Source organism: Cucurbita pepo, chromosome 20, assembly GCF_057944985.1.
Source record: "Cucurbita pepo subsp. pepo isolate OVF chromosome 20, ASM5794498v1, whole genome shotgun sequence".
In the NCBI taxonomy this organism is placed as follows: domain Eukaryota; kingdom Viridiplantae; phylum Streptophyta; class Magnoliopsida; order Cucurbitales; family Cucurbitaceae; genus Cucurbita; species Cucurbita pepo.
The window spans coordinates 11018132-11046032 of record NC_141817.1 but is presented as its reverse complement, the minus strand read 5'-3'; the positions used below and the strand labels follow the sequence as shown (position 1 = coordinate 11046032).

The 27901-nt window shown below is 35.1% G+C and overlaps 5 protein-coding genes across 5 annotated transcripts; 3 read left to right on the top strand and 2 right to left on the bottom strand.

Annotated features, from left to right (window-relative positions):
• Positions 1-2078: 2078 nt before the first annotated feature.
• Positions 2079-4828, bottom strand: LOC111782702 (ran-binding protein 1 homolog a). The gene is made up of 4 exons (XM_023663499.2): positions 4527-4828; positions 4254-4405; positions 4001-4126; positions 2079-2717 (listed from the first exon to the last, which is right to left on the bottom strand). The coding sequence occupies exons 1-4, from the start codon at positions 4673-4675 to the stop codon at positions 2488-2490; spliced, it is 657 nt and encodes a 218-aa protein (XP_023519267.2). The 5' UTR covers positions 4676-4828; the 3' UTR covers positions 2079-2487.
• A 1793-nt stretch (positions 4829-6621) lies between these two features.
• Positions 6622-8307, bottom strand: LOC111782698 (putative protein phosphatase 2C 25). Its single transcript, XM_023663495.2, has 4 exons — positions 7715-8307; positions 7287-7631; positions 7027-7209; positions 6622-6901 (listed from the first exon to the last, which is right to left on the bottom strand). Exons 1-4 carry the CDS (start codon positions 8192-8194, stop codon positions 6740-6742), a joined length of 1170 nt encoding a protein of 389 aa, XP_023519263.2. The 5' UTR covers positions 8195-8307; the 3' UTR covers positions 6622-6739.
• A 2329-nt stretch (positions 8308-10636) lies between these two features.
• LOC111782700 (PHD finger-like domain-containing protein 5A) lies at positions 10637-13480 on the top strand. The gene is made up of 2 exons (XM_023663497.2): positions 10637-10792; positions 12885-13480. The coding sequence occupies exon 2, from the start codon at positions 12933-12935 to the stop codon at positions 13263-13265; it is 333 nt and encodes a 110-aa protein (XP_023519265.1). The 5' UTR covers positions 10637-10792; positions 12885-12932; the 3' UTR covers positions 13266-13480.
• A 69-nt stretch (positions 13481-13549) lies between these two features.
• On the top strand, positions 13550-17384 carry LOC147786553 (uncharacterized). Its single transcript, XM_087120399.1, has 3 exons — positions 13550-13589; positions 14494-14594; positions 17163-17384. Exons 1-3 carry the CDS (start codon positions 13567-13569, stop codon positions 17318-17320), a joined length of 282 nt encoding a protein of 93 aa, XP_086976525.1. The 5' UTR covers positions 13550-13566; the 3' UTR covers positions 17321-17384.
• Positions 17385-20687: 3303 nt separating this feature from the next.
• LOC111782701 (omega-3 fatty acid desaturase, endoplasmic reticulum) lies at positions 20688-23390 on the top strand. Its single transcript, XM_087120680.1, has 8 exons — positions 20688-21014; positions 21094-21183; positions 21301-21367; positions 21483-21575; positions 21648-21833; positions 22010-22090; positions 22225-22362; positions 23044-23390. The coding sequence occupies exons 1-8, from the start codon at positions 20731-20733 to the stop codon at positions 23215-23217; spliced, it is 1113 nt and encodes a 370-aa protein (XP_086976806.1). The 5' UTR covers positions 20688-20730; the 3' UTR covers positions 23218-23390.
• The last annotated feature ends 4511 nt before the right edge of the window (positions 23391-27901 follow it).

Below are 27901 nucleotides of genomic sequence, written 5' to 3'. Positions count from 1 at the left end.
CAAATCGACTGACCCACAGTGGAGGCCCAAACAGCCTATAGTAGAAGCCAAAATCGGCCCACAGTGGATGACCAAATCGGCCGGCTTCGGCCAAAATCGACCGGCCCACGGTGGAAGCCCAAATTGGCCCACAGAGAAAGCCCAAATCGACTGAACCACAGTGGAGGCCCAAGTCGGACCATAGTGGGCAGTGGCCGCAAAATCGGCCGGAAGTGGACGCCCAAATCGGCCGACCCACCGTGGAAGCCCAAATCGGCCGGCCCACAGTAAAAGCAAAAATTGCCCGGCCCATAACGGAAGCCCAAATGGTTGGCCCACAGTAAAAGCAAAAATTGCCCGGCCCATAACGGAAGCCCAAATCGGCCGGCCCATAGTGGAAGCCCAAATCGCCCGGCCATAATGGAAGCCCAAATCGCCTGTCCTACAGGGGATGACCAAATCGGCCCACATTGGAAGCCCAAATCGGCGGCCCCAAGTGGATGCCCAATTGGTGTTCCATTGTGGGCCGATTTGGGCTTCCACTGTAGGCCGATATGGGCCTCGACCGGCGAATTTGGGCCTTCACGGTGGACTGGCCGATTTGGGCTTCCACTATGGGCCCAATTGGTATTCCATTGTGGGCCGATTTGGGTTTCCACTGGGGGCCGATTTTAACTGGGCCTCCAATGTGGGCTGGCTGACTTGGGCTGGGCCTTCACTGTGGGCTGGGCCTCACTGTGGGACGGCCGATTTGGGCTTCAACTATGGGCCCACTTTGTGTTCCATTGTGGGCCGATTTGAACTGGGCCACAACGTGGGGGCGGCGGATTTGGTCCTCCACTGTGGGCCGGCCGATTTGGGCTTCATATATGGGCCCAATTGGTGTTGCGTTCTGGGCCGATTTGGGCTTCCACTGTGGGCCGGCCGATTTGGGCTTCCACTGTGGCCCGATTTGCACTGGGCCTCCACTGTTGCCGGTTTGAACTGGCCCCCTGTGGGCCGATTTGAACCGGGCCTTCCTTGTGGGCCGATTTGGGATGGGCCACCTATTTGGGCCGCTTTGGGCTTACACTATCGCAGGCCGATTTGGGCTGCCACTGTGAGCCAATTTGGGCTTCCACTATGGGCCCAATTGGTGTTCTACAGTTGGCCGATTCGGCTTCTATTGCGGGCCGATTTGGGCTGAGCCTCCCATATGGGCCGATTTGTGATTCCACTGTGGGCTGACCGATTTTGGGCTTCGACGGTGTGCCGGCCTATTTTGGGCTTTCACTGTGGGCCGATTTGTTCTTCCACGATGGGCCGATTTCGGACTCAACTGTGGGCCGGACGGTTTGGGCCTACACTATGAGCTGGCCTATTTGGGCTTCACTGTATGCCGATTTGGGCTCCCACTGTGGGCGAATTTGAGCTTCCACTGTGGGCCGCCGGATTTGGGCTCCAAGATCGACCCATTTGAGGTTTCACTCTGGGCCCATTTGAGCTCCCACTATGGGCCCTTTGGGCTTCCACTGTGGGCCTATTTGGGCTGCTACTATGCGCAGGTGGATTTGGGCTTCCTTTTTGACCTATTTGGGTATCTTTAGATGATATGTCTTTCTGAGCAATGCCTCCATTTTTCCAGTGATTGAACATTAGGTTTTCAATAAACGCAATTTTGTGGCAAAATAGAAACCGTACCTTTAATCAAAGGTTTTACGAGGACAGAGTTTGATTGGAGAGCAAAAGAATGGACAATATTGTTACTGTGAAAAGCGAATGGCAGCACAAACAAGTTATGGAGAGCAAAAGAACGGAGAACAAAATTGTACAACTGACTGACATGATTGACAGAAAAAAATGCGTGTCTAAAAAACCAATGAAACGCTGCATTTCGTGTGCGTTATGAGAAGCCACATAAAACTTCCTCTCAAGAAGCTATGGTAGTAATTGTTTGTGAATTCAGGTTATAGAATTCAGATTTTAATCCCCACACCAAAACAAAATATTACTCAATAAAAAACCTCTTTCCATCTTTCATTTCCATCATAAAAAACCTGTGTCCATCAATCTCAAAGAACACAATCATCTACAAACCAATATAAATGGAAAGCAGCCCAGAATAAAGCTAGAACTTGAATAATATAATAAGACCACAACACAACCAATCAATCATGTTTTCCTCAACCAAAATGAAGTATAAATATCTCTGCCCTGCACACAAACTTGTTCGTATTCTAAAAATGCTATTTAACCTTGGAGGATTCACAAACACGGCCACCACCACACAACACTGACTCCAAATCAATCTCATTTTCAAATGAAAGGAGGGAGAGAACAATAGAAAACCGACTCCCCCAACTGACCAACTGACCAAACAAACTACTATTTAGACGACTCTCATTTTCCAAGAATTGACTGTTTTAATGTACCAAGCGACATGGATGAATGGGAGGTCAAACACCTCATTGTAGATATATCCGATAGAGGAGGAGCTACCGTATATGCCTGGCAGGCAAAACAGGCTCTCTACTCTTTCTTTTCTGCATCTGATTTCTCTGCCTCGCCCTCAGGTTTATCCTTTTCCTCAGATTTTACAGGTGTGTCCTCAGCTTTATCTTCAGATTTATCTTCAGCTTTCTCGTCTTCAACGCTCAATTTTTCAAGTAGACCAGCTGCTGCAGATGCATCTTTATTTTCCTCTTTCTTCTTTTGGGACTCAGCAACTTCTTGGAATGTTTCCATGAAGGTCTTGCAGTCTAACAATACCAAAAAGAAAAGTGTAACCAAGACGGAAAAAAGTGGACAAGCACAGTTAATAAGTTATCTGTCTTTCGGGACTAGAGGACTTCTTGGGTGTTTCCATGAAGGTTTTGCAGTCTATATAGTACAAAGAAAATATTTCATATCCGGGGGGGGGGGGGGGGGGGGGGGGGCTATAAGCTCTATAGCTGTTCCATGGGAAACAAGTATGCATTGGTAAGTCCTGGAATTTCTACCTACCTCTGATACAGACCCCAAATACAAGCAAGACACTAAGGGAGAAATAGATGACACTAAGAATGTCTAGAGGCGATAAAAACAAGCCAAAACTAGAAATTTGAAAATATTTTGGACTAAATGACCCTAAAATAGGAGAGGTAAAAGACTGTTGAGTAGTTAAAAGAAATGGAAAAGTTATAAAATGAGCTAAAACTGCTGTGAAATACAAAAGGGAACAGCCATCTTTCCCCATTTCAAATACACTAGAAATGAAACATTGAACGTACAATATATCAGTTACACAACTCAAAGGGCAACAGCAGCAACCGATAAATGTTAACTACGAAATTTCCATCCATACAATTAACATCTTCCACCATTTTTTCTACTAGTTTTCATTACTAAGATCCTCTGAAATAAAATTACAGCCAAGTATACATCAACGAAAGCACTCACCTTTTTACCTACTTTATCCTACCAAATTTTATTAGAAACCATCACCATATAAAATAACAATCCTATACTACAATCCTTTTCAGGCACCGATCTCCAACTCTGCCATTACCACCACAACTGACTTACAAAGTTGACACTTGCAGAATTAGATAATTGAAGAAACTGTGTATATTAACAGAGATGGATGTCTGAACAGAGAACTTCCCCATTTTTTAATAGGAAAAACAAATGTTAACGAAAATGAAAAGAAATATATTCATATTTGGAGAAACTATCAGTAAAAATAAGCGGAGCAGTGAAGTTTCATGGATAAACTTACCATCATGAACTGATTAAAACTATACTATACCATCAATAGAACCAAGTACTGTCAATGAAAAGAATTATCCTAGTGGTACTTCAAACCAGATACAACTAGAGAGCTCAAACATATAATTTGTTTTGGAGTGGAAAAGAAAACACAAAACGTGAAACAATATAAGAACGATCTTTAATACGAACATTGCCCACTGCCAGACATCAATATATCCAAAGTCTAGAAGAGTCTATCAGTAAATCAACAGCAAAGATTCAGAGAGAAAAAAAAAATCGGAGTTGTACTCACTGTCAATAGATGGGAATCTGATACAAAAAAGCTCATCTTTCAATTCACCATCAGCAAAGTCAGTGGCATGCCACACGCACGACTTGTCATTTCCAACGTGCTCTTGAACCGACATTGATGGAAGAACTACAATCACGACAAATCAATCAATAAAAATGAAGAACGCCACCAAAACCAAGAAAGTAGCAAAAACCATAAACCAAAAGGAGCTTGATATATAAGCGAAGGAACAAGCAGCGAATTGAGAACGAACCAAGATGGTTAGCGCAGATCTTGAGGGTTTTAGACTGTCTCATAACAAGGCGAACCTTTCCAGTTTCCTTATGCTTCAAAAACTTAACCGTACCAGCACCCCTCTCCTTCCACTGGTTTCCATCTTTATCAAATCGGTACAGTTTGGATTTCCTAAAACAACGAATACGAATATGAAACAAATCCAACTTAAAACCTAGGCTGAGCAAATCAGATAGAAAAAAAAAAAAAAAAAAAAAAAAAAAAAAAAAAACAAGTACTGAGAAAAGCATACAGATCTAGAATAGCGTCTTCATTTTCTTCACCGGTGGTAACGGCGACCTCCTCCAACTTAACGATTGGGGCGACTTGTGCTCCAGTGTCTTCATCCTCTGCGGCCGGAGCCTCCTCCTCTTCTCTGCGTTCGGTATCGGCGCTCGCCATGGATGAGGGTTTAGGGTTGGTTGAGAAGGTGGACGGCGAGATTGGAAGATACAGATCGGAATGGGGAGAAAGCGGGCGGAGAAAGTAGGGTTTATATATGGGAGAAGTGGTATGAAGATGAACTTCACTTGGAGTTGGAACAAATAAATCTACACATTTTAGGGTTTCAAACTTAATTAAGTATTTCAAATAAATTATTGATCTCGAATATAATAATACCCTTAAAAAAATTAAAAAATTAAAAAATTTAAAATAAAATACCAATTATCCACTAAGTGCATTTATTTCTACTACAAACTCCAATTATTTCGAACTTGTCCCCTCCAATTCCCCCTTCTACCCCTCTTATTTCCCATATTCCCATTATACCCTTCTCTCTTCTTCTTCTCGATAGCTTGTCGTTGCTAGACATATCCATTTTACCCATGGAGGTGGGACCCCACGGAGACCCACCCCGAACTTAGAGAGAATTTCTCGTTTATTCAAGAAATGGGGGAGGAAGAGGAGGACGTTTTTTTCTTGTTAGATAAATGAAGTCGGAGACAGTATTACCCTCCCGATTCCACGCTTAACAAATATTACATAAAAAAAATGAAAACTTTAAAATAACTAATTTTAACCTTATCCGTGCAATAATAAATGCGAATTTTTATAGGGATGGAGAATGAAATAAGTGGCGAGGATGGGAACGAGAAAGCCACGTGGACATCTCTAAACGCGGCCTCACACCAACACCTTCTACCGCCCACCAACCATATGGTTCAAAATTCACCTCAATTGAAAACAAATTCTAAATACATCGAACCAACTAATAACACGAGACTTTAAGAATGAATTAATCCATGCTATTTTTAATTTTTTTTTTTTTTTTTTAGAATTTTTTAGAAAAAACGTGTTAGAAAATTTTATATATATATATATATATATATATATATATATATATATATATATATATATATATATATATATATATATATTTATATATTTATTGGAATCAGTAATGTGAAAGAATGAAAGTATAAAAGAAGCATTAAATTAAAATTAACGGATTTGAAGAATTCAATAACGTGTTGACTCAAAATCAGCATATTTTCTTTACTTTTTCAAAATTTTAAAAAATTAAATAATAAAATAATTGGTTTCCCACTTCTCTTGCTTCGAACTTTCACTTCGATTCTCATTTTTGTTAATTATTATTATTATTATTTTTATTTTTATCTCCTCGTTTAGCTATCCATACAGCTGAATTATATATATATATATATATATATATATATATATATAATATTTTATTATTCTATTATGTTATAAAAATAAGTCGTTTATTATTTTATGATCGTCATCGTTATCGTCTATATTGTAAAACTAGTATCTTTAGTCAACCATTTTGAAACGACTCAGGACGTTTTGCTTTAATTAGGCATAATTAGGCATAGTTATCATCATTTCCCTTAATTGAACCATGGACTTGTCTATATTTTATATACACCAAGTCATTTGTCACTCTATGGTTGTTTGTATGCTTGTAACGAGTACCAAATCTCACATATTTTGTCTATATTTTTTATATTTAATTGAAAAATCAAAACTTAGATCCTAAAAATTGATACACGCAAATTAGCAACACAAACCCACTTCAACACAGCAGTGTGGAATTAGACCTCGTTTTGGATAAAGCAACAAACTACGAGTGATTTTCAAATCGTTGGAGGAATTAAGAAACTCAACAACAACTAGTACAACAAGTGAGCAATATGCATGATGTCTTATTGACAAGGACAAGACCTCTAGAAAGATGGTTGGTGGGAAGCAAAATTACACGGCCAGAAAAGTATTTTAATAGCACTTTGTATAGAGAATCAAAGTCGATATATCAATATTTGACTTGAAGATAATAGAAGAAAAGATGTTAAAACACATTTGAACCAAATTCTTAGTCGAAGACGGATACGAAAATGAATATTATTAAAATTTGGAGGAATAAATACAAAAGAATATGATGGGTACTAACAAAACCCAACAGAGATAACAAAATTCGTTAGTACACTCAAGAATTGATATCAATTAGATGAAGTTAGGCAATTGAATGAGTACTACACTAATGTCATCAACTGAGCCCCTTGAAATAGATAGCTCCACAAGCTTTTTACACGCCACCAATGGCTGCGCCTTCTCAATCCCTACACACAATGGATGTGCAATCTCCACTGCTTCTTGATTGCTCACCTGAAAAAACAAAACCCACCAAACAACTCAATACAATTACAATTACGTTTGATCGAACGGGTTTGATTCTGTAACGATTCAAGCCCACCGCTACTAGATATTGTCCATTTTGGACCATTGCTTACCGTATCCCATAATCCATCGGAGGCCAAGATTAAGAACTCATGTCGAGGCTCGATACGAATCGCCCTCGTCTCGGGCTCAGCTATCACCCCTCGTTTGAGGTGAGCATCCCCAATTCCTCTTGTGACAGCCAGAGACCCCTGCACTCTCCAGACCCCATTATTGCACATATCAACATATCCACCCTGCAACAAACACAAAAGCCACCAAATTTCAGTTCAATCGTGATCGTCATCGTCATCTACACCAATTCAATTCTTACGGTGGACTCGATCCGCTGCCTCTCGTCTTCCCGGGACGGGCGGTGGTCCGACGTGATAGCCTCGGCAATGCCGTGGCTGCTGAGAACAGCACGACAGTCACCGATGTTGGAGACGACGAGGTTGCCTTTCTTGATCAGGGCTGTCACACAACATGAGCCACCGCGTTGATCCTCCTTGAGGAACTCAGAATCTGTGGTGAGGTAGCCATGTTTAATGGCTTCTTCAAAATCAGTGTCGTTATCAGCCATTGTTTCAATTTCATTCAAAATGTTCTTCTCTAAGTTATTTGCTGCAAATTCTGCAGCTTTTGCGCCGCCATGTCCATCAAAAACACCAAAAAACGCCTGAAAAATCGACAACAACAAGACAAAATTAAGCCCCATAACCCAAAATCCTCTAAAAATCGAATTTCTTAAACGATTTTTACCTCTTTGGAATTTCCTCGAAGATCAACGACGGCGGAATACCGATCTTCCATGGAAACTCTCCGCCTCCCTCTCTTGCAATACACAGAGTACCCATCTCTCTCTGCCTCCACGACCTCCCTGAACGACGACGGCGACGGCATCACCGGAGCCGCAAAACTCAACGGCATCAACGGAATATCCAACCTCGCCGGTCTTTTTCTTTTCAATATCGCGCCGGACGACGCCGATGAAGGAGAAGAGGTGGAAGCCACCGCCACCGCCACCGCCGCTGCGGAAAGCCCAGAAGGGGGCCTCGGAAACCGAATCCGAAAAGGGGAAGAAGGCGAAGAAGGCGAAGAAGAGCAAGACGAGGAATTCAAATGAGCCAAAGTGAGTGTCAGCGCCTCCGGCGCCGGAGAAATAATCGACGGCTTGTTGCAGAACATCGAGGAGGAAGGGGAAAATCCCGGCGAGTTGGACACCGCGACGGAGACCGACATCTTCCAAAAGAAAGACCCAAATTCAAGAACACAGAGAAAATCAAACACCCAGAAGTGAAATTTTCTTCAAATGAAATTGAAATTTAAGGGATTTAATTTAGATTTCGAAAAAATGGGAAAAGTTAAACGGGACTATAAATGGGGAATGGGTCAGCGCGTGTTCATAGCGTGGGGTGGGCCAGGTGGATTTGGATCATTTTTAACGCATTTTGACTAAATATTCCTTTTCACACCATGTGAAATACCCCATTTGCCCCTCTTTGCTTTTGGTTTCTGACTTAAGAGTCCAGGGATATAGTCGAGTCGGCAGCCAAAGAACATAATGTTTGTCGTTTCCATTTATTAAGGAAGAAAAATAAAGAAACATGTTACATATGATACATTTGTGTCTTTTTCAACGTAGGATGACTAAGTCCAAATAGTGAAATAGTGTCTACACCTTAAGCATTAAGGTATTGAAATTATGGACGTGTGCCGACTTAATTATCGTACGCGTTGAAAATTTATTGGACATGCTCGGTAAAAAGAGTAGACAATAAACCTTAAAAGTTAACGAATTTCGAGTGTCGTCATACAGTGACTGCTAATTTTGTGTCGGGTTTGATGTATGAAAGACCAAAATATCAATGTCTGGTATTAAGTATTCCTTCGTTGTTTAGAGATTTCTCCTCCCCGTTTCCATCACTATCCTTCGTTGTTTGGAGTAAGAGAGGGAACATTAGGGGTAAAAATGGAATAGGGTTTAGAAATAGGAGGGCAATAAGGTAATTGTGGATAAAAAGAAGTCAAAAATCATAAAAATTTCAAAAGTGGGATTCAATTATCTCTTGACTGAAAAAAAAAAAACTGAAGGTGTGAGCAATGGGTGGGCCCAAAGATCAGAGTTCAGGAGAGTTCTGGGAAGTTACCGTTACCAATGACTCGTGAGGAAGGGGCTGTTTTGTAATTTCAAGTATTTTGATTTTTTCCTTAAGGCGACCGTTGGAGAACACGTCGTGTACCAACGTCTCTATCACATGCAACGCTGCGTTTTGTGTTACTTTTTATTTTCTTCTCCGTGTTGATTAAGAAATTTGAGAAAATACTTAACATTAATATTTGAAATACATTGAGATAAATACAAATATGTTCACATTTATTTTGTTAACTTATACAATAATTATTAAAAAATATTTATTAAGTGTGTATATAGGTATGTATATGTATATATAAAGGCAAGGCGACCGGACGTGGCAAGATCGAAATATAATGTCTGTCTCGTTCTCGGCCCTGTTAAGCTAATAGACAAATCTCTTCCCTTTCCCTTCTAATTTATCGTCCCATTTAGGTAGTCCTTACAAAATCTCGACACTACCAATTAAATGAACGTATCTGGTTTGACCTTTGTATTTCCATGTTTTATCTCAATCAATGATAAATCATCCCTTTCTTCATGAATTACATCAGGGTATCAGGAATATTGTAAATTACTTGCCTAAGTATTAGGTAGGTCAAGAACCCACCAACGACTACGATCAACTGATCTATTCGAATTAACTCTTTGTTAAAGATTCAACTCACTATTGAAGTAGCTCAAGTGACAATATGATGTCCAACAAATACTTGCCTTCCTCGTGTCTCTTGTCACTTCATCCACAATCCTCTTAGTATTCTGTGTGACACGTCGTACCTCCCATCAACGAGTGAAAATAGATGTATGTAGTTCTGATGATATCATTGTAGTAATTCTTCATTGATATCATTGTCGGTGTAGTTCTGATGTTCCATTTAGATGGTCATTTCTAAATAGATGTATTACGAGTGAAAATCTATAAAATAAAAATATTTTAAATATAAAATTTTAAAATAATATTACGAGTGAAAATCTATAAAATAATATTAAATAATTTTGTATCGAATATATTTTATTTTTTTAAAACAAATATAAAATTTTAAAAAATTATTTTATTTTAGTTTTCAAAATCATATCGAAAAAGTTGACAACAGTACATAGAGATTGATAGATTGAAATATATTTATAAACTAAAATCAACAAAATTGTTATCAAACGAGACCTGAAGTAACATTGGTTTAGGATAGTAGACTTTTATAGAAGCTTCTTCCCTTTAAAAAATTCAAGTTACTTTTCGTAATATAATTTCTAGAGTTTTCTAGAAGGTTCTTTGTTCTAGAAGTTTAAAATTACTTTGATTTCCAAGTTTTGGGTTTTGCGAGATTATTATCTGTACAAACTTTAAGTTATTTTGATCTTGGAGTATTTATTTCTTCGAGAAAAATTAAATTCACAAAATATATTTAAAAAAAAATTAAAAGGGTCTTTTTTTTTTTGAGACATTTTTTTTAATTATTTTTGAAAAGATATATTTTTTAAAAAAATTTAAGGATATTATTGTATTTTTGAAATAATAGCAAACTTTTAAGGAATTTTTATTAATTAGCCAAAAAAAAAAAAAAAAAAAAAAAAAAAAAAAAGCCCTAACTCTTTCATCCGTGCTCCCCGCCCTCTCCTCCTCCGTTTCAGAAGCTCAGTGTTGCCGCCGCTGCAGCAGCCTCCATCCTAGCAGTCTTGCCGCTGATTTTTCTACTGCATTGTTACCGGTATTCTTCCGATCTCCATCAATGTCTTTCTTCTCACTTGAAAAACACAAATTAGGACTTGTCTAATGGATAGAACAGCCTTGCGGCAAGCTGTTCTGATTCGGACATAAATCAGTCATCTAATTCTGTTTTCATTCCTAGCTTGATTGATTAACCTTATTTTGATCTGTATATGAGTTTTGTTTTTTTGAAAATTGAAATTCTCTCCCTCAATTAACCAATGCAGTAACCAATGATACTTTGAGTTTATGGAAATGAGAACATGAATCCAGACATATTATTGGTTGGAAATACGAATCAAACACTGAGAAACTCAAATCTGATTTCAAACATGATTCTAGACATTTTTCAATTGTTCATTAGGAGTAATCGTTCAGTTAAATGGGAATGAACCAATCACTTTATTCTATGAGCTCCTCCCAACAGGGCGATTGGAAATTCATGAAATTCATGTAAAACAATATATGGTCATCTTCAAGAAACGACTCCAAACAACTCGGAAAAATTACACCCGAAAGAAGATGATCCAGGTCCTTCCTATGAAAAATAATGGGCAAAATTGGATTCAATTGTCAACTTCTCCCATCATAAATAGGATTGACTACATATTCAAGCCATAACTCATGGTTTCGTAAAATCGTTTGATCTTTCCAATCTAAATAAAGTAGATTTTACATGAACCAAGATTTGGCTCAACATGTTTTACGATATGGGTTGGAAAAGAACCCAAAAATAAGAACTTAGTTGTCCTCTTACAAAAAATTTAACAAAATGGCCTGATTACCATAGACCCCTTAGACAGGATTCGATCCAAGGTAACGGACCAAACATGGAAAGCAGGAATTACAAGAGAAATTTCTAATTATCGCATTCAAGAGTTCTACATTTCATTTTCTGTCATGAAATGCTCACATTTATTTTTTCTCAATTTACTTTGCTCAATTTCATCTTTCAATGTATATAGGTTGCATTTCGATATTCCTCCATTTTTGTGTGATTAAAATTCTTGAAGGCTCAAACAACCAAATTCATTTCCTTCCTCAGTGATAGCTTGTAGTGAAATTCACTAGACACATCATCTAGCTTATATCTTTTTAGCTTCGATTATGTTTTCCATATATACTTAAGTGGGCTTTGTTTATCCTTGCATGTCAGCATGCACTTTAAATGTTCAGGGATGGAAGTACAGTTGGCCAATAATTTTATCAAGTTTTTAGCTAAATTATTTACTAGTTGTTTGGGAAATTCCAACTTCATTGTGAATATATATCATATTTAGGATGCAAATTTGTTAGTTTCTTTTAAAGCAGTAGCTTTATGTAACAGCCTAAGCTAATCGCTAGCAGATATTGTCCTCTTTGGGCTTTCCCTTCTAGGCTTCCTCTCAAGGTTTTATAACGCGTCTGTTAGGCAGAGGTTTCCACACCCTTAGAAGGAATGCTTCGTTCCCTTCTCCAACCGTTATGGGATCTCACAATCCACCTCCTTCGGGGCCTAGCGTCCTTGCTGGCACACCGACCGGTGTCTGGCTTTGATACCATTTGTAATAGCCTAAACCCACCGCTAGTAGATATTGTCTTCTTTGGACTTTCCTTTTCGGGCTTCCCCTCAAGGTTTGAAAACATGTCTGTTAAGGAGAGGTTTCCACACCCTTATAAGGATGCTTCGTTCTCCTCTCCAACCAATGTGAGGGCTCACACCTCATAAGAAGAGTGAAATTTGAAGTTTGATTCTAGTCTGCTGTTGTGCAGTTATGTATCATATTTAGCCTGTGCTTGAGCTTCATTGACCGAATATCAAGGGACTCTAATGATATGCATCAGTCATTTGAATCTGTTCTTATTTGCTTTAGTTGGATACAATACGACCAAAATGGTTTCTTACTCAATTGTGACTTAATACAAAAACGGTCTCATTGCTTGTGGCGAGAAGCTCGATGAGATCATATTTACAAACACTAGGGGTTGCTACTCTTCCATCCTTTTTCTGTGGCTTAATTCATATGCCTAATCGTTTATTTGTGTTTAAGATTTCATTTGGTGGGGTGCATGAAGTTAATTCTAAAAGTTCAGGTTTGAAAATCCATCTGCAGGTTACAAAATTGACAGGAACTTGAAAGACTGTTGCAGTTGCAAAAAGCATGGCCAAGCATCATCCCGATTTGATTATGTGCAGAAAGCAGCCAGGAATCGCCATTGGCCGACTTTGTGAGAAGTGCGACGGGAAGTGTGTAATATGTGATTCTTATGTCCGTCCCTGTACGCTCGTTCGGGTTTGTGATGAATGCAATTACGGGTCTTTCCAAGGGCGGTGTGTGATCTGTGGAGGAGTAGGAATTTCAGATGCCTACTACTGCAAAGAGTGTACACAGCAGGAGAAAGATAGAGATGGATGTCCAAAGATTGTTAACTTAGGCAGTGCAAAAACAGACTTGTTCTATGAACGTAAGAAATATGGGTTCAAGAAACGGTGAAGTAAAAGCACAATCAGTTATCTTCCTCGGATGGATCTTTCTGTAATATGATGGATTTCTGATTTCTAATCTCAAACTCTCTTAGACATGTATGTATATGCTGACGAGTCAGAATGAGAACAGTAATTGGGGCCGAGGCCATTCGTGAGAATTGGGAACTCGATTGATTGTGTATGTTTTTTAGTACAACAATTGCAGAGGTAAGGATTAAACCATCGACTTTTAGAATGGTAATTAATACTTGGATTGGTGATTGTATTGAATTGATATTGGTTGATAGGAACTCGGCTCAACCAAACTAATGGAGGGGATCCATCTGTTGAGGTATGAAGTCAATCATCTCTTTTTTACTTGAACTAATGATGATTCAAAGGGACTAACATGCCCTAAGTCAACCTAAAATACAATGAAGTTTGGGAACCAAAGTTGATGAGATGATAGGTTTGAGATTTGGTAGTTGCTTTATATGGCTTTTGATAGTGGGGTTTCTTAGAACGTTTTTATGCTCATTGTTCTTCTCCCTGTCATCAATCTACTTTCTTTTGGACAGGAAGAGAAAGTGCATTGGTTCTTTCCCATCAATGGCATTGTAGGAAAATCGTTCACCTTTGAGACTGCATATGAGATTCCACAATGGGTGGATGTGAACGAAACATTCCTTGTAAAGGTGTGAAAACCTCTTTTTAGTAGATACGTTTTAAAACTGTGAAATTGATGACGATATGTAACAAGTCAAAGTGGACAATATCTGTCTGCTAGCAGTATTTAAAACAAAACAAAGTGGAGAGCTTTTCACACCTTTATAAGAAGAAATGTTTCGTTCTCCTTTTCAATCGAGGTGGAATCTTATGATTCCATAATTATTCAATACCGATACGAAAAATCCAAAATCCCTCTAAATTTTAAGATCAAAACATGTGAAACCACCCGTGAGCAATCAGCAGTCGGTGCCCTATGAATAGTGGGGTGCCTTGCAAAATTAGGGCACTTTCCTTTACTGGTAAACTAAGCCATAGCAAAAGTCAACTGATCAGGCCGTTGACCATGAAAATGGACGGCTATGATCAACTCAAAAGTGTAGTGATTGATCAATCATGTGGATGACAAACGTGGGATATACCCATTATTTGGGAAACAGGTCAACTCCCATCTTCATGTGTTATAATTTGCGGCCATTAATGGCGTCTATGATGAACTTTTGCTGTTCTTTATAAACACATTAACACAGGTGGAAGAGGGAGGAAGAGGGAGATATGGGACTAAGGGCAGGTCGTTTATGTTCGTTGTTGCTGTTCATGGTGCTCATAGTATGGTGCTTGCCAGTTTCAGGTATGTCTTGTTCTTTGCAAGTGTTGGGCTATGAATTTTATTTGATTTGGGTTCGATTCGAACATAGTTGAGCGGTGTTGGCATTCTTAAAATCGAACGATTTTAAACGCTCACCTCAGTTTGATGAACTGAAAAACAAAAAGGTCGGTTTAAGTTTCTTTTTCGAACTTCATCGTAAAAACATTCAAGTATGCTGCTACGATGTCAGTAACGGTTCAATGTATGAGAGTGAGAAACTCAAATTTATATATAATGGTTCTTAGGGCTATAAGATTGTTCGAACTCGCGTTTAATAGAAATTATGAGATAGGGGTGTACACGGGTTGAGTTGGAAAATCTTTTGGACCAACCCGAATAGAATAGAGTTCACAATCCAATCGAAACCAATCCAACCCTATATTTTTTTAGTTGAGTTAGGTTGTAGAGTTGTTTTTTTTTTTTTTTTTTTTTTTTTTTTAATAATTATTTTTTAAAAAATCTAATTTATCCCAAACATATGTAATATTAATAATGAACGAAAATCTCGTAATATCAAACATTCACAAGTCAGAATGCATAACTAACATTGGTTACAAACGTCAAATAATCTTAGAAGTACGGTAACTTAGAGTTGAGTTATATCCCTATTTTTCAAGTTGGTTGAGTTGACTCGACAAAAAAAATGGTAACACAGAACCGAGTTTTGATTTTTTGAAAATTTAAACTAACCCAAATTATAAAATCAAAATCTCATTTTATTGATAGAATTAAACACATTCAAATCTCAAAAAAATTACCCCAATAAATTATTAATATAGATAACAAGAAAATATTTAAATCTTTAATAACTTTAGTTGAGATATGCTTAAATTGATTTATTTAATATAATTTATATATATACGGTTATAAATATGAAATTTTATTGTATTAATAAAATATATGATTGATTTTCTCTCAATTTTTATTTGCATTAAAAGAAAAATAATGATTGTACTCTTGATTCATTGAACTTGGATAGTGCATGTGAAAATAGTTTTAAAGAATAATAAAAAAAAAAATTAAAATAATATATTGAAAATATTTTTAAAGAATAATAAAAAAACTATATTAATATAAAAAATAAATAAAATTATTTTGGTCAATGTATTTTTTTAATTATATTTTTAGGATATTCTTATCCCCTTATCAATTTAGAGATGATTTTATAACGTTTTTATTTATTTATTTTTTTGTATTGTTTGTTAAAAAAAAAAAGACCAAAATTTAAGAAACTTTTATTAAAATTTTGTTTTTTTTTTCAATATTCATGCATATGCCTGTATTTCTCTCTCTTCTATCAAACATTTATTTAATAAAAAAAATAATGATATTCACTCGTCTTTATCTATATCATTAGAATAAATTAATTGTCGTTGAAAATTTATAAATAAGTCTAATTAAATTAACAACCCAACACCCCGTAAAAGTGATTAGCTAGAATGAGAGATATTATTACTCCAAATTATTTATAATAATTTTATATTATTTTAATGAGAATCATTATTAAACACATTTTTTTTATTTAAATAATAAAAGACCAAACCAAAAAACGAGTAACGAGTAATAAGAACTTTACCAAACGTCTCATTCAATCTTTTAACGTTACTCATTAAGTCAAAGATATAGACATGATATTAATATGGAAATTGGTTCATAACGTTAGATATGTCATTACAGTAGGTAGATTATTATTTATTACAGATAAATATTAAAAAATTAAACTATTTCGTTTGTTTATTATTTTTTAAGGTAATAAATGTGACAGTCAGAATATATCCATATTTTAACCTATATTAATTCATTTAAACATATTCGTAAAAATTAAAAATTTTACGGGATTGAATTATTATTATTATTATTATTATTATTTTAAGATATTATTATTATTATTATTATTATTTTTAATTAGATCTGATTGTTCCCCAAATTTAATAATAAATATTATATTTAATATTAAAAGCGACATCCAAAAAGTAGGAAAAAGCAGACACCCGTTCAAATAATTTGTTATTGTTGAAAAAATTGTTAAAAAATCACGTGACCATATCCCGAGAAATGCATTCGCACGTGATAAAGCACAAATAAAAAATATAAATAAAGAAATAATAAATATTTTGAAGCAAGTGGTCAATTTTAAATCCAAATAATGCATCACCAGGTTCCCCATTCAATAAAAGATTCTTTCTTATTTATTTATTATATAAATTTATATCCTATTTTATTTCTACCCATCTAAACTTTAATGCATTTCTTTCTTCAATTTTGAAATAAAAAAAATTAAAATTTAAGTCAAGATGGATGTTCGTTGACATGGATGTTGGTTCAATTCACGGGTTAAATTTTTATTGGTTGGGTCTACCCGACCCATCTAAAATAGAGTTTACAATTCATTTCAACCCGTCTCGATTCCTACTCTGTTATTATTATTATTATTAGAAAAATAAAATAGACGTAGGTACACAGAAATAAAAGTTTTTGAGATGAAAAAGGCTAAAATTTGAACAAAATTAACAAACATATCACGAGGTGTTACTATTTGTGTCTATACAGGAAAACATGACGAAGATATGAAGATGTCAATAATGTTGGGAAAAAAGTCTTTGATTATGAATATCAATGATTATGACGATCCAACTGCAAATCAACGACACAGTCCGTTCAAATCTAAACCAAAAATGCCACAAAAGGGTCGAAAAAGAAAAGGCTAGCAGCTACATACTTCTTTATCTTCTCTACATGTTATGTTACGACCTCGTTAATATATCTGTAAACATGAACTACTGATATCAGTAACATATTGATCCAAGTTATATGTCTAAACCGGTTGAACTATGTTTAAATTGATTATTCCTTGAAGTTTTTAAGCCTCGACTCCTCCGTAATGTTACATTATTGTTAATTTGAACATAATTTAATTCCCGCTCTTATTGAAAGCTAAACTTTTAGTGGACAAAGGTGGGGAACAAGTTGTGTGGACATAAAAGCCGACCAAACATGGTAAGCTAGCTGGTTACTTACATGTAACATGCAACCTTTGTACTATGTTTTGTTTAAGTTATTTTTTATGAGTTTAATGTAACAATTAAAACAATTTAAATATATATTCCACCAACAATTAACATTAAATAATAAGTGGATGATGCAAATTAAAACATATCTATACCTCTAAATTTTAATTATTAATTTAATATTTAATTTAGTTTTGGGAATTTAAAATTGGTAAATCATGTTTTAATTAAATGGTTTTTAATTTGGTAAAAAAAATTATTTTTAATATTTATATTTGGAAGACTTTTTATTTTTATTTTTTATTTCTTTATATTATTAATCATTTTCTTTTTTTAAGTTGAATTTCTAGCATCAATTAATTTAGTAAACCTTTTAGGTTTTCTAAATATATTTGGAAAGAAATTAATTGTGAAATAAATAATAATATTTAGTAGAATATACGAGTTGAATTCAGTTGGGCCGAGGAAAAATTTTGGATCAATCTAAAATTTCGAGTTAGTTGGGTTAGTGACCCGAGACCTGAGTAGAGTTCACAACTTATCCATTGTATATGTAACAACCTAAGTCTACTACTAGCAAATATTGTCCGTTTTGACCCGTTACGTATCTCTGTCAGCTTCACAGTTTTAAAACGTGTATACTAGAAAGAGGTTTCTACACTCTTATGAATGTTTCGTTCACCTCTCCAACCGATGTGGAATCCCACAATTCACCCCATTGGGGTAGGCAAACCGCCTGGTGTCTGGTTCTTTAGCATGTTTAACAACCCATGCTCACCGCTAACGAATACTGTCCACTTTGCCCCGTTACGTATCGCCATTAGTTTCACAGTTTTAAAACACGTCTATTAAGGAGAGGTTTCCACACCTTTATAAGAAATGTTTTGTTCACCCCTCCAATAGATTCATTGAATTAGGTCGTTCAAATTGGATTCATTGAACCATAAAAACGCCCCTAATAATATTAGTCAAAGTGAGACCGGATAATAATTAAAATATATTCCTATGGTAACGTTTAAATCTCTATGCTTTGCAATTTGTTATGACATAATTATTCTAACCAATTTTGGTGTAAAATATCAATAAATGAGAATTTTTAATTCATTTAAAAATACTAAAAATAAATGTTTATCAATTTTTAAACATTTTTTTTCAATTAATTTATATTACTATTAATTAACTTTTATTTTATCAATTACTATATATAAAAAAATTACAATAGAATTGTTGCACTAATTTTTTCAAAAAAATTTGTGTGTCATTTTTTACTGGATGTTCATATGACTCGATAACTTAACCGGTTCGGACTACCCAATTCACTTTGGTTGTCATCTGGACAATGTCATGTTCTTGCAGGATCTTCTGTAATATCATCGAAGCAGGATTGTTCTTTAGTAGTTCTATTTGCTCTGTCATTCTCCATTTTAGAATACTCATACCGGTAATGTCCTAATCCATGACAGTTGTAACATTACACAGTTGATCTATCAAAGCTTTGTCGACCTCTTCCTCTACCTCGTCCTCGAAAGTCACCACGTCCTCTTCCTCTGCTACCAAAATTTCCATCATGTGTCACTTTTAGAGCGTGTTCTTCCTCACAAACATGGTCATTCATGCATTGCTCGTGCACTAAGAGACTACTTTGTAACTCATCAATGGATAAGGAATCCAGATCATTAGACTCCTCAATCGAGCATAGGATCTTTTCTATGATGTCAATGTCTGTCATCTCTTCTCCATGAATTTTCTTTCTACGGGCAATTATGAAAGTTCGAGCAAAGAGCTGCCAATTGTGCACGTTTGACTCGAGTTGTTCCCTGATACTTTTGTTTCAAGAAGTCTCAAATATTCTTGGCAATTTAATATAATATTTGTTAAAAAATTGTTGAAAAAAACCAATAAATTATAATATTCTCCCACCTAATTTCTAAAAGAACTCAAATTTTAATATTATAATATTGTTTTAACTAATTAATTTTTTTAAAACACCAAAATAAAAATATATTTATATTAAAAGGGGTCGGGTGAGGAATTGAGCGAGTAGTTACTACTTTACCGGAAATGAGGTCAATACAATCACTATTTTAACGGTCGAAATAGCAGATTCATCAGCTATATTACAATACATTGCCCCCTACACACGAGTAGTTATGGCCAAATATTTTTCTCGGTCCCCAACTCCATTTATTTAACGAGAAAAAAACACTTTCCATTCCTTTCCATCTCCTGTCTCCACGTTCGGGGCAGGTAAAATGAACATCTCTACTCCTACTCCATCATTGGGACTCGAGCCTGTCGGTAACCTTCAAATTAGAAAAAAATGAGGAGAAATTACTTCCCTACCTAATTCATTTTGGAGGTGTTTGGTATTTTCCCCAAAATGTTTTTTTTGTCCCTACCCTCCAATTTTTGGGTATTTACAATTATGTTTGTAAGTTTACTTATTTTAAATATATGACCATGACATCAAAAATCATAATTAAACAAAGAATTAATGCTTCAATCAATTTCAACATTGCAAAAATTATTCTCACTCACCAACCATTTTGTGTCCCATTATTATTATTATATGCAAAATTAAATTAATTTGGTCAATATTTTTTTTTTTCATTTTTAGTTAAAAATATGATGGATGATTTTGACGAGTACCCGAGTCGAGTTTGGTTGCGATTGACCGATAATTAGTGCTAATTAGTGCACACTTTGTTTCAAAATGACCCGTTCTATAATTTTTATGAAATTTGATCACTAAATACTAAAACGTTTTAATTCAACACGACACACCCAAAATATTAATCACATACCATAATATTAAATAATTAAATACGAATTAGTGTATAAATCTTTAAAAAAAAAAAAAGAAATAAAATATTTGAAAGTTTAATATATTTTTTATTAAATTTTAAAATTTTAAAAAATAAAAAGAATAAAATATTATATTATATTATTAATTATTTTTGATAATGGAAACAAGAGGATGGGGTCAGTGGCCTCGTCTTCCGTAACCAGAGAGACCAATCAGCACTGCCCTTATAATCACCGCTTTCCCCAATCTTCACTCTCAGCCACAACCTAACCCCATTTTCCCCCAATTATCTCACGGAGGAGATATGGCCATTCCCTTGCCGGCCTCCGCCAACGGCACCGCGGCTCTCGCCCCTTTCGATCCCTCCGCCCCTCCTCCGTTCCGTATAGCCGAGATCCGCGCCGCCATTCCCCCCCATTGCTGGGTCAAGAGCCCTTGGCGCTCTCTCCTCTATGTTCTTCGCGATTTAGCCGTCGTCTCTGCATTGATTGCCGTCGCCGTCTTCTTCGATTCATGGCTACTCTGGCCGATCTATTGGGTCGCTCAGGGCACCATGTTTTGGGCCATTTTCGTCCTCGGTCATGACTGGTTCGAATCTCCGATTCCTCTGTTTTTTTCCCCTTTTTTGATTCCGATTCTGATATCTCTGGTTTTGCTTGTTTTTCAGTGGCCATGGCAGCTTCTCCAACAGTACTGCGCTTAATACTCTCGTGGGTCTTGTTCTTCATTCCTCCATTTTGGTTCCTTATCATGGCTGGTACTGTTCTTCCTCTGTTTCTCTCCTGCTCTGTTTTTCCCCCATTATCACCGTCTGTGAATGATTTCTTGTGTGGGTCTGAAACTGAATCATGATTTGATTTGATTTTCTTGACAGGAGAATAAGCCACAGAACCCATCACCAGAACCATGGAAATGTCGAGAAAGACGAATCATGGGTTCCAGTACGTTCGTCAGATTTGTCAGATCTCTCTGTTTTTTTCCCCTGTTCTTCAAAAAAGCTTTAAAATCCATTTCAATGGCGGTTTTTGTCCTTTTTTTTTTTTTTTTTGTTGTCAGTTGACGAAGAAGACTTACAAGCAGCTGGAGAGAAGAACACGAATCCTCAGATTCACTCTACCTTTCCCCATTCTTGCATATCCATTTTATCTGGTAATTTTTCGATTCGATTCGGTTCGGTTCAGTTCAATTTCTGGAAACTGGTAAATCATATTGGCATTGCAGATGTGGAGAAGCCCAGGAAAGGAAGGATCTCATTTCAATCCAAACAGTGATTTGTTTGCTCCAAATGAAAGAAAAGACATAGTGATTTCAACCTCGTGTTGGGCATTAATGGCGGCTGTTCTTGTCTATTTGTCCTTCGTGTTTGGTCCCTTCCAAATCTTCAAAATCTATGGCGTCCCTTACTGGGTAACCTCTCTGTTTTTTCTTCTCCATTTCCATTCCCTTTAGCCGAAATTAAGGAACAAATTTGGTCTGTTTCAAACTTATGGGACAACTCATGAAATTAATGATTAAAAAAGAAAAAAGTTTATGGGTTTTTGGTTTCGGATCTGAGAATGAAATGGGTTTTCTTTATTTTGAAGATATTTGTGATGTGGCTGGACTTAGTGACGTATCTTCACCACCATGGCTATGAACAGAAGCTGCCATGGTACAGAGGAGAGGTAAATTAAGAGAGAGAGAGAGAGAGAGAGAGAGAGAGTAATTTTCTCGCATTTTCTTGGGAAAGAAAATTTATGAAACCCAGTCGGTAAAATTTTAATTTTTTTTTTAAATTTTTTTAAATTTTGATGGTTAGGAATGGAGTTATTTACGTGGCGGCCTCACGACCGTTGATCGCGATTATGGACTATTCAACAACATCCATCATGATATCGGAACTCATGTCATCCACCATTTGTTTCCACAAATCCCTCACTATCATCTCGTTGAAGCGGTACGTATTTTTGTCTTTATCTACTCAACTATATTACCCATTTATTAAAACTTTATTCTTATTTCTAAATTAAATAAATTATAATATATTTATTAACTAATTTTCTATATTATTAATTTGATTTCTAAATTAAATAAATTATAATATATTTATCAACTAATTTCTTATAAAGTTTTATTTTCAAAAAATAAATTATAATATATTTATTAACTAATTTTCTATATTACCATCTAAGTTAGGCTTAAATTGATATATTAAAACTTTAGTCTTATTTCTAAATTAAATAAATTATAATATATTTATTAACTAATTTTCTATATTACCATCTAAGTTAGGCTTAAATTGATATATTAAAACTTTAGTCTTATTTTTAAATTAAATAAATTATAATATATTTATTAACTAATTTCATCGGCCAAACTTTCACTTTAAAAAAGCATACCCATTTTCCAAATCTTTTCCAAAAGTGAATTCCATTATTATTTTTTTAATTCGAAAAAAGAATTCAAAAAATTGCACGTAACGAGGAATCGTTCTTGAACTATCTCGACGAGTCTCGTTCTTTTGTATTAGATAAACGTAAGCATCAACAATCGAACGGAAATGATTGGTCGAAACGAACGAACGTGACCCGAGACGATGGAATAATTAATTAATTTTGTATTTTTTTTTTTTTTGCAGACAAAGGCAGCCAAGGGAGTGCTGGGGAAGTATTACAGAGAGCCAAAGAAATCAGGGCCAATACCAATTCATTTGATAGAGAATCTGGTGAATAGCTTTAGAGAAGACCACTACGTGAGTGATAATGGCAATATCGTCTTTTACCAGACAGATCCATATCTTCACCATCACTAAATATTCATTTCTCTTACAAACCTTAGTTGAGTTTAGCTCACCCTTTGTTCGCCTTAGTGTTGCTCTTCTTCTTGTATTACCAACATTATCCTTTTTGATCCCTTCCCATCAATTCAAAACCAAAAAACACATCATCCAAATAAAATTCGATTCTCTATCTCTACTTTTATCTATTTACTTTTTGTTTGTGTTCGTTATGCTTGTTTGATGATGATCTTCAGTGTTTTAATGGTTTTGGTTGGTGGGTATCTCTACGTTTATCTATTTGTGACTTGTTTGTGCTCGATATGCTTCTTTGATATTGATTTTCAGTGTTTTTATGATTCTAGTTGGTGGGTACCTTTGCATTTATCTGTTTGTTTCTTGTTCGTACTTAATATGCTTGTTTGATATTGCTTTTCATTGTTTTTATGGTTCTTGTTGATGGGTATCTCAAGAAATTAGAGTAATAATCCTTTTGATCTGATTCGGTTGTTGATGGGTATCTCACGAAATTAGTGTAATAATCCTTTCGATCTGATTCAGACTAAAATTGCCTATTTTCAAACTAACACAAATGATATGTGTTGTGTTGGTCTCAAATAAAATTTGATATGCGTGTTGTGTAAAGATCTGTGTGTTGTGTTGGTTTCTGTGTTGTGTAAAGATCTGTGTGTTGTATTGGTAAAACGATTATGAAAATCGCCTAAATTCATGTTTTTTTTAACAAAAAAAAAAAAAAAAAAAAACATATCCAATGGTGAGAAAAACTTAATTAATGGAAGACATTAATTTTAGTACGCATTACAATGAATTCTTTTTTCGTAGCTTTAGTTGTCCTTCAAATCATAGGACTAGTCGCGAATGGATGGCTACTTTTCTCTTTTATCATACAATTATTAAGTATTAGTTGTGTTTATGTGAGGTATTTACCATAAGCGTAATAATTGATTGAGTATCTTTATTTTATAGGACTTTATGCATCAATCTCCACGAACGATAATTGACCGAGTTCTCATCCCTATACATTCATTTTTTGTTGTTTAGTGAGTGATTTCTCTTCCCGAGCCGCTGAATTCTTCGATTGGTCCATTCTTGATTTTAGATTAAAGTCACTCCTTTTTTATTTCTTTTTTAACACTTTTTAATATTTTTCAAACATGAATGTCGAACGATTTTTCAAAGTATTCGTGTTTTTTTTAAAATAGAACAATTATTAAAAAATGATTTCATTAAAGAGGGGAAATGGGCCCTAAGTTAATTATAAAATAGATGAGATCTATTTTGCAAATAAATAAATAAATAATAAAAAAGATCTATGGAAAAAAGGTCATTAGTACCTGAAACAATGTATGATTTATATATATATATATATATATGAAGGTTATCACTTGAATAGACATTTAAAAATGATAGATATTTATAAAATTAAATATTATATTAATAAAATTAAATATTATATTAATAAAATTTAAATATTGTGGTTGAGAAGTACTAAAAGATATCATTTTTTATATAGGAGGGTAGCTCAAGGAATAAATGAAAAGTATATTCCAAAAATGGGGAAAATCATATAAATATTATTATTTATTTTTAAAATTAAAATTTTATATCTAATAAAATTAATCATTATCGTAACACGCCAATATTTAACCGATCAATTAGATAAAAAAAAAAAAAAAAAAACTCAATATTGTCTACAACTCTCCGTTAATAACAGCTTAACATTACAAATTCGAAATATTTTTACAGTTTTTTTTTCGGGGTAAAATTTTTTATGGTTGAAATTAAATTTGATATGTAATAATAAATAAATAAATAAATAGTTGAGTAGTGGGCATAAGAATAATTTATTTATTTATTTATTTATTATAATTTAAGAGGGGCATATTATTTTATATTATTATTGGGTTCCACCACTCACTTGTCCTTTCACTTTCATATTTAAAGTTGTTCCCTTTTTTTTTTTCCTTTTTCCTTTTTTCTTTTTGCTTTTTTGCTTTTTTTATTTTTATTTTTATTTTTTATTTTCCATTATTTCAAACATACCCCTTTTTGTAATTAAAGGGAAAAATATATATTTTTTTAATATTTTATTTCGGGTTTTGAATTACCATAATTAAAATAATTTATTTTTTTATAAAAACATGCCTAATTTTCTTTTTAATAATATTTTAAAAATAATGAAAAAGAAAATAATAGGAAAGAAAGTTGAAAACGAAAGCTTGAAAATCACTTCAAGACGTTTCTAATTCTTTTATTCGTCACCGAAAGTTTTTTTGTTTCTCTCTCCTCCTTTCTTTCTCTTCACACATACGAGATTCTTGAAAAAAATAATTTTATTTTTTGAAAAAAATAATTATATTTTCCGTTTTATTTTATTTTAATTTGTTGTAAATGGTTATAAGTTTTGATTTGATCCGATATTTGGATTAGATTTGATTGGGTTATTTGGATTAGATTTGATTTGGTTATTTAAATTAGATTTAGTCATACAATATGAGTTATATATCGGAATTTGAATCGGGATTTGGAGAGTTTTGTGTGTCACATATTGTATTTCTTGAGTGACATATTAGTGAGAGTCTATATAGTGTGATCGTGAGGTATTCACTGGTAAGGCTTTATTTTATTAGTGATTGGTTGGTACCCGTGGATGTAGGGGAACTTCTTCTCTCCGAACCACGTAATCTTGGTGTCTCATTGTGTAATTTTGTTCATTGGTGTTGTGAGTACATTTGTTTCGCTTTCGGTGCACAAGTATCAGAGCCTGATTGTGGTATTTGGGGTATTGTGAAAGTTTTGGCTTCATCGACCTAGACGTGCTCACAATCGTGCTTATTTTCTTGAAAATGGCAGAATCATTTGGAATTAAATCACGGCGTGGATCGAGATGTTTGAGTTCTAATCTCGAAGTAGAGAAATTTGATGGAACCAATAATTTTGGTGTTTGGTGAGGCGAAGTTAGCGATTTGCTCGTCATGCAAGATCTTGATGCTTCTCTTCAAGAGGTGATGCCTGAAGACATGACAGAAGCAGAATGGACGAAATTAAATCAGCAAGCTTGTGGAATTATTCGATCGTGTCTTGGCAAGGACCAGAAATATCTATTTATGAAGGTAACAATGGCGAAAGAACTATGGGACAAGCTTGAGGCGAAATATATGCAAAAGAGTGTGGACAAGGTTGAGGTGAAATATATGCAAAAGAGCGTGGAAAATAAACTCTTATTGAAGAAGAAACTCTTCCGTTTTGACTACAAGAAAGGTATCTCAATGGCTGAGCATTTGGATGATTTTAACAAAATCATCACTGATTTGCTCAATCTTGATGTTAAGATTGATGACGAAGACAAGGTGTTGTTGTTATTAAATTCTTTGCCGGAATCCTACGAGTTCTTAGTAACGACCTTACTACATGGAATCACTAATATTGATTTTGAAGATGTTTCAAATGCCTTAATAAACAATGAGATGCGAAAGAAGGAAAAGGAGACATATCAAGACTCTAGCTCAAATGTTCTCACTGCTCGTGGAAGGACTTCTACTTGGCAAAGGAGCGAATGTGGAGAGTCCCGATCAAAGTCGAGAGGTAGATCTGATAATTGGAGAAAACTTGATAAAAATGAGTGTGCATATTGTCGACAGAAAGGCCATTGGAAGAAAGATTGTCCGATCTTAAAAGAGAAGGGGTCGAAGTCCAATGTGGTTAAAGATGACGACACTAATACAAATGATGCCTCGACAATCTCCCTATCAGTCAGCCAAACTAGTGAATGGATTCTTCAGCCAAACCAGTGAATGGATTCTTCAGCCAAACCTGAATGGATTCTTGATTCTAGGTGCTCCTATCATATGTGTCCCAACAGAGAGATGTTTTTGGACTTCAAAGAGTTCGATAGTGGAGTTGTCTATATAGGCAATGATAGTACTTACAAGATGCGGGAATCGGCTCAGTACAAATCAAGATGTTTGACGGGGTTATACGAAAACTCAATGATGTAAGGTATGTCCCTGACTTGAAGAAAAATTTGATTTCCCTCGAAGTTTTGGATGCGAGTGGTTTGTTGAGTTTTATGTCCTAAAACTCATCGTTTGTAAATAAAAGCATATTCTATTAATGATGTTTATTCAGTAAAGATTGTTATTGAAAAAAGTGAATTTTACGATCGTTAATCTAAATCCAATAAACTAAGAATACTCTGGCTATAATATGATTACTTGAACTATATGTAGAGACATAAGAGTGAATCAAGTTCAAGTATATAATCAAAATGATCTATAGTACAGGGATAAGGCTGAGTACCTTATCCTGGGACACTATGGATGCGGCCCACTTTTGTATATGACATAAATAATGTGATCACTAAATTGTACATGCGGACATGTGAGTGGGGGGCGTCCTATGCAATGAGTATTGCATAAGATCGGACCATGAAGAAAATCACTCTCACTTTATAATGTCGTTTACTGTTGAGACTGATTTTCTTTTCATTCGATGACCTAGGTAACTCGATTTTAATCCTGAGCTAACCATGAACTCCTGTTTATTCGGAATTATCCTTAGATTTACATGGGTGAGAGTGGCTCGAGTTCGCCGACTCAATAGGCCTCCCATTTCAGGGGTAAGACTGGGTGAATGGCTGGGGACGTGGGGTGGAAGATGGAATTCGCTCTTACCCACTTTTAGGGATAGAAGAGAGGTA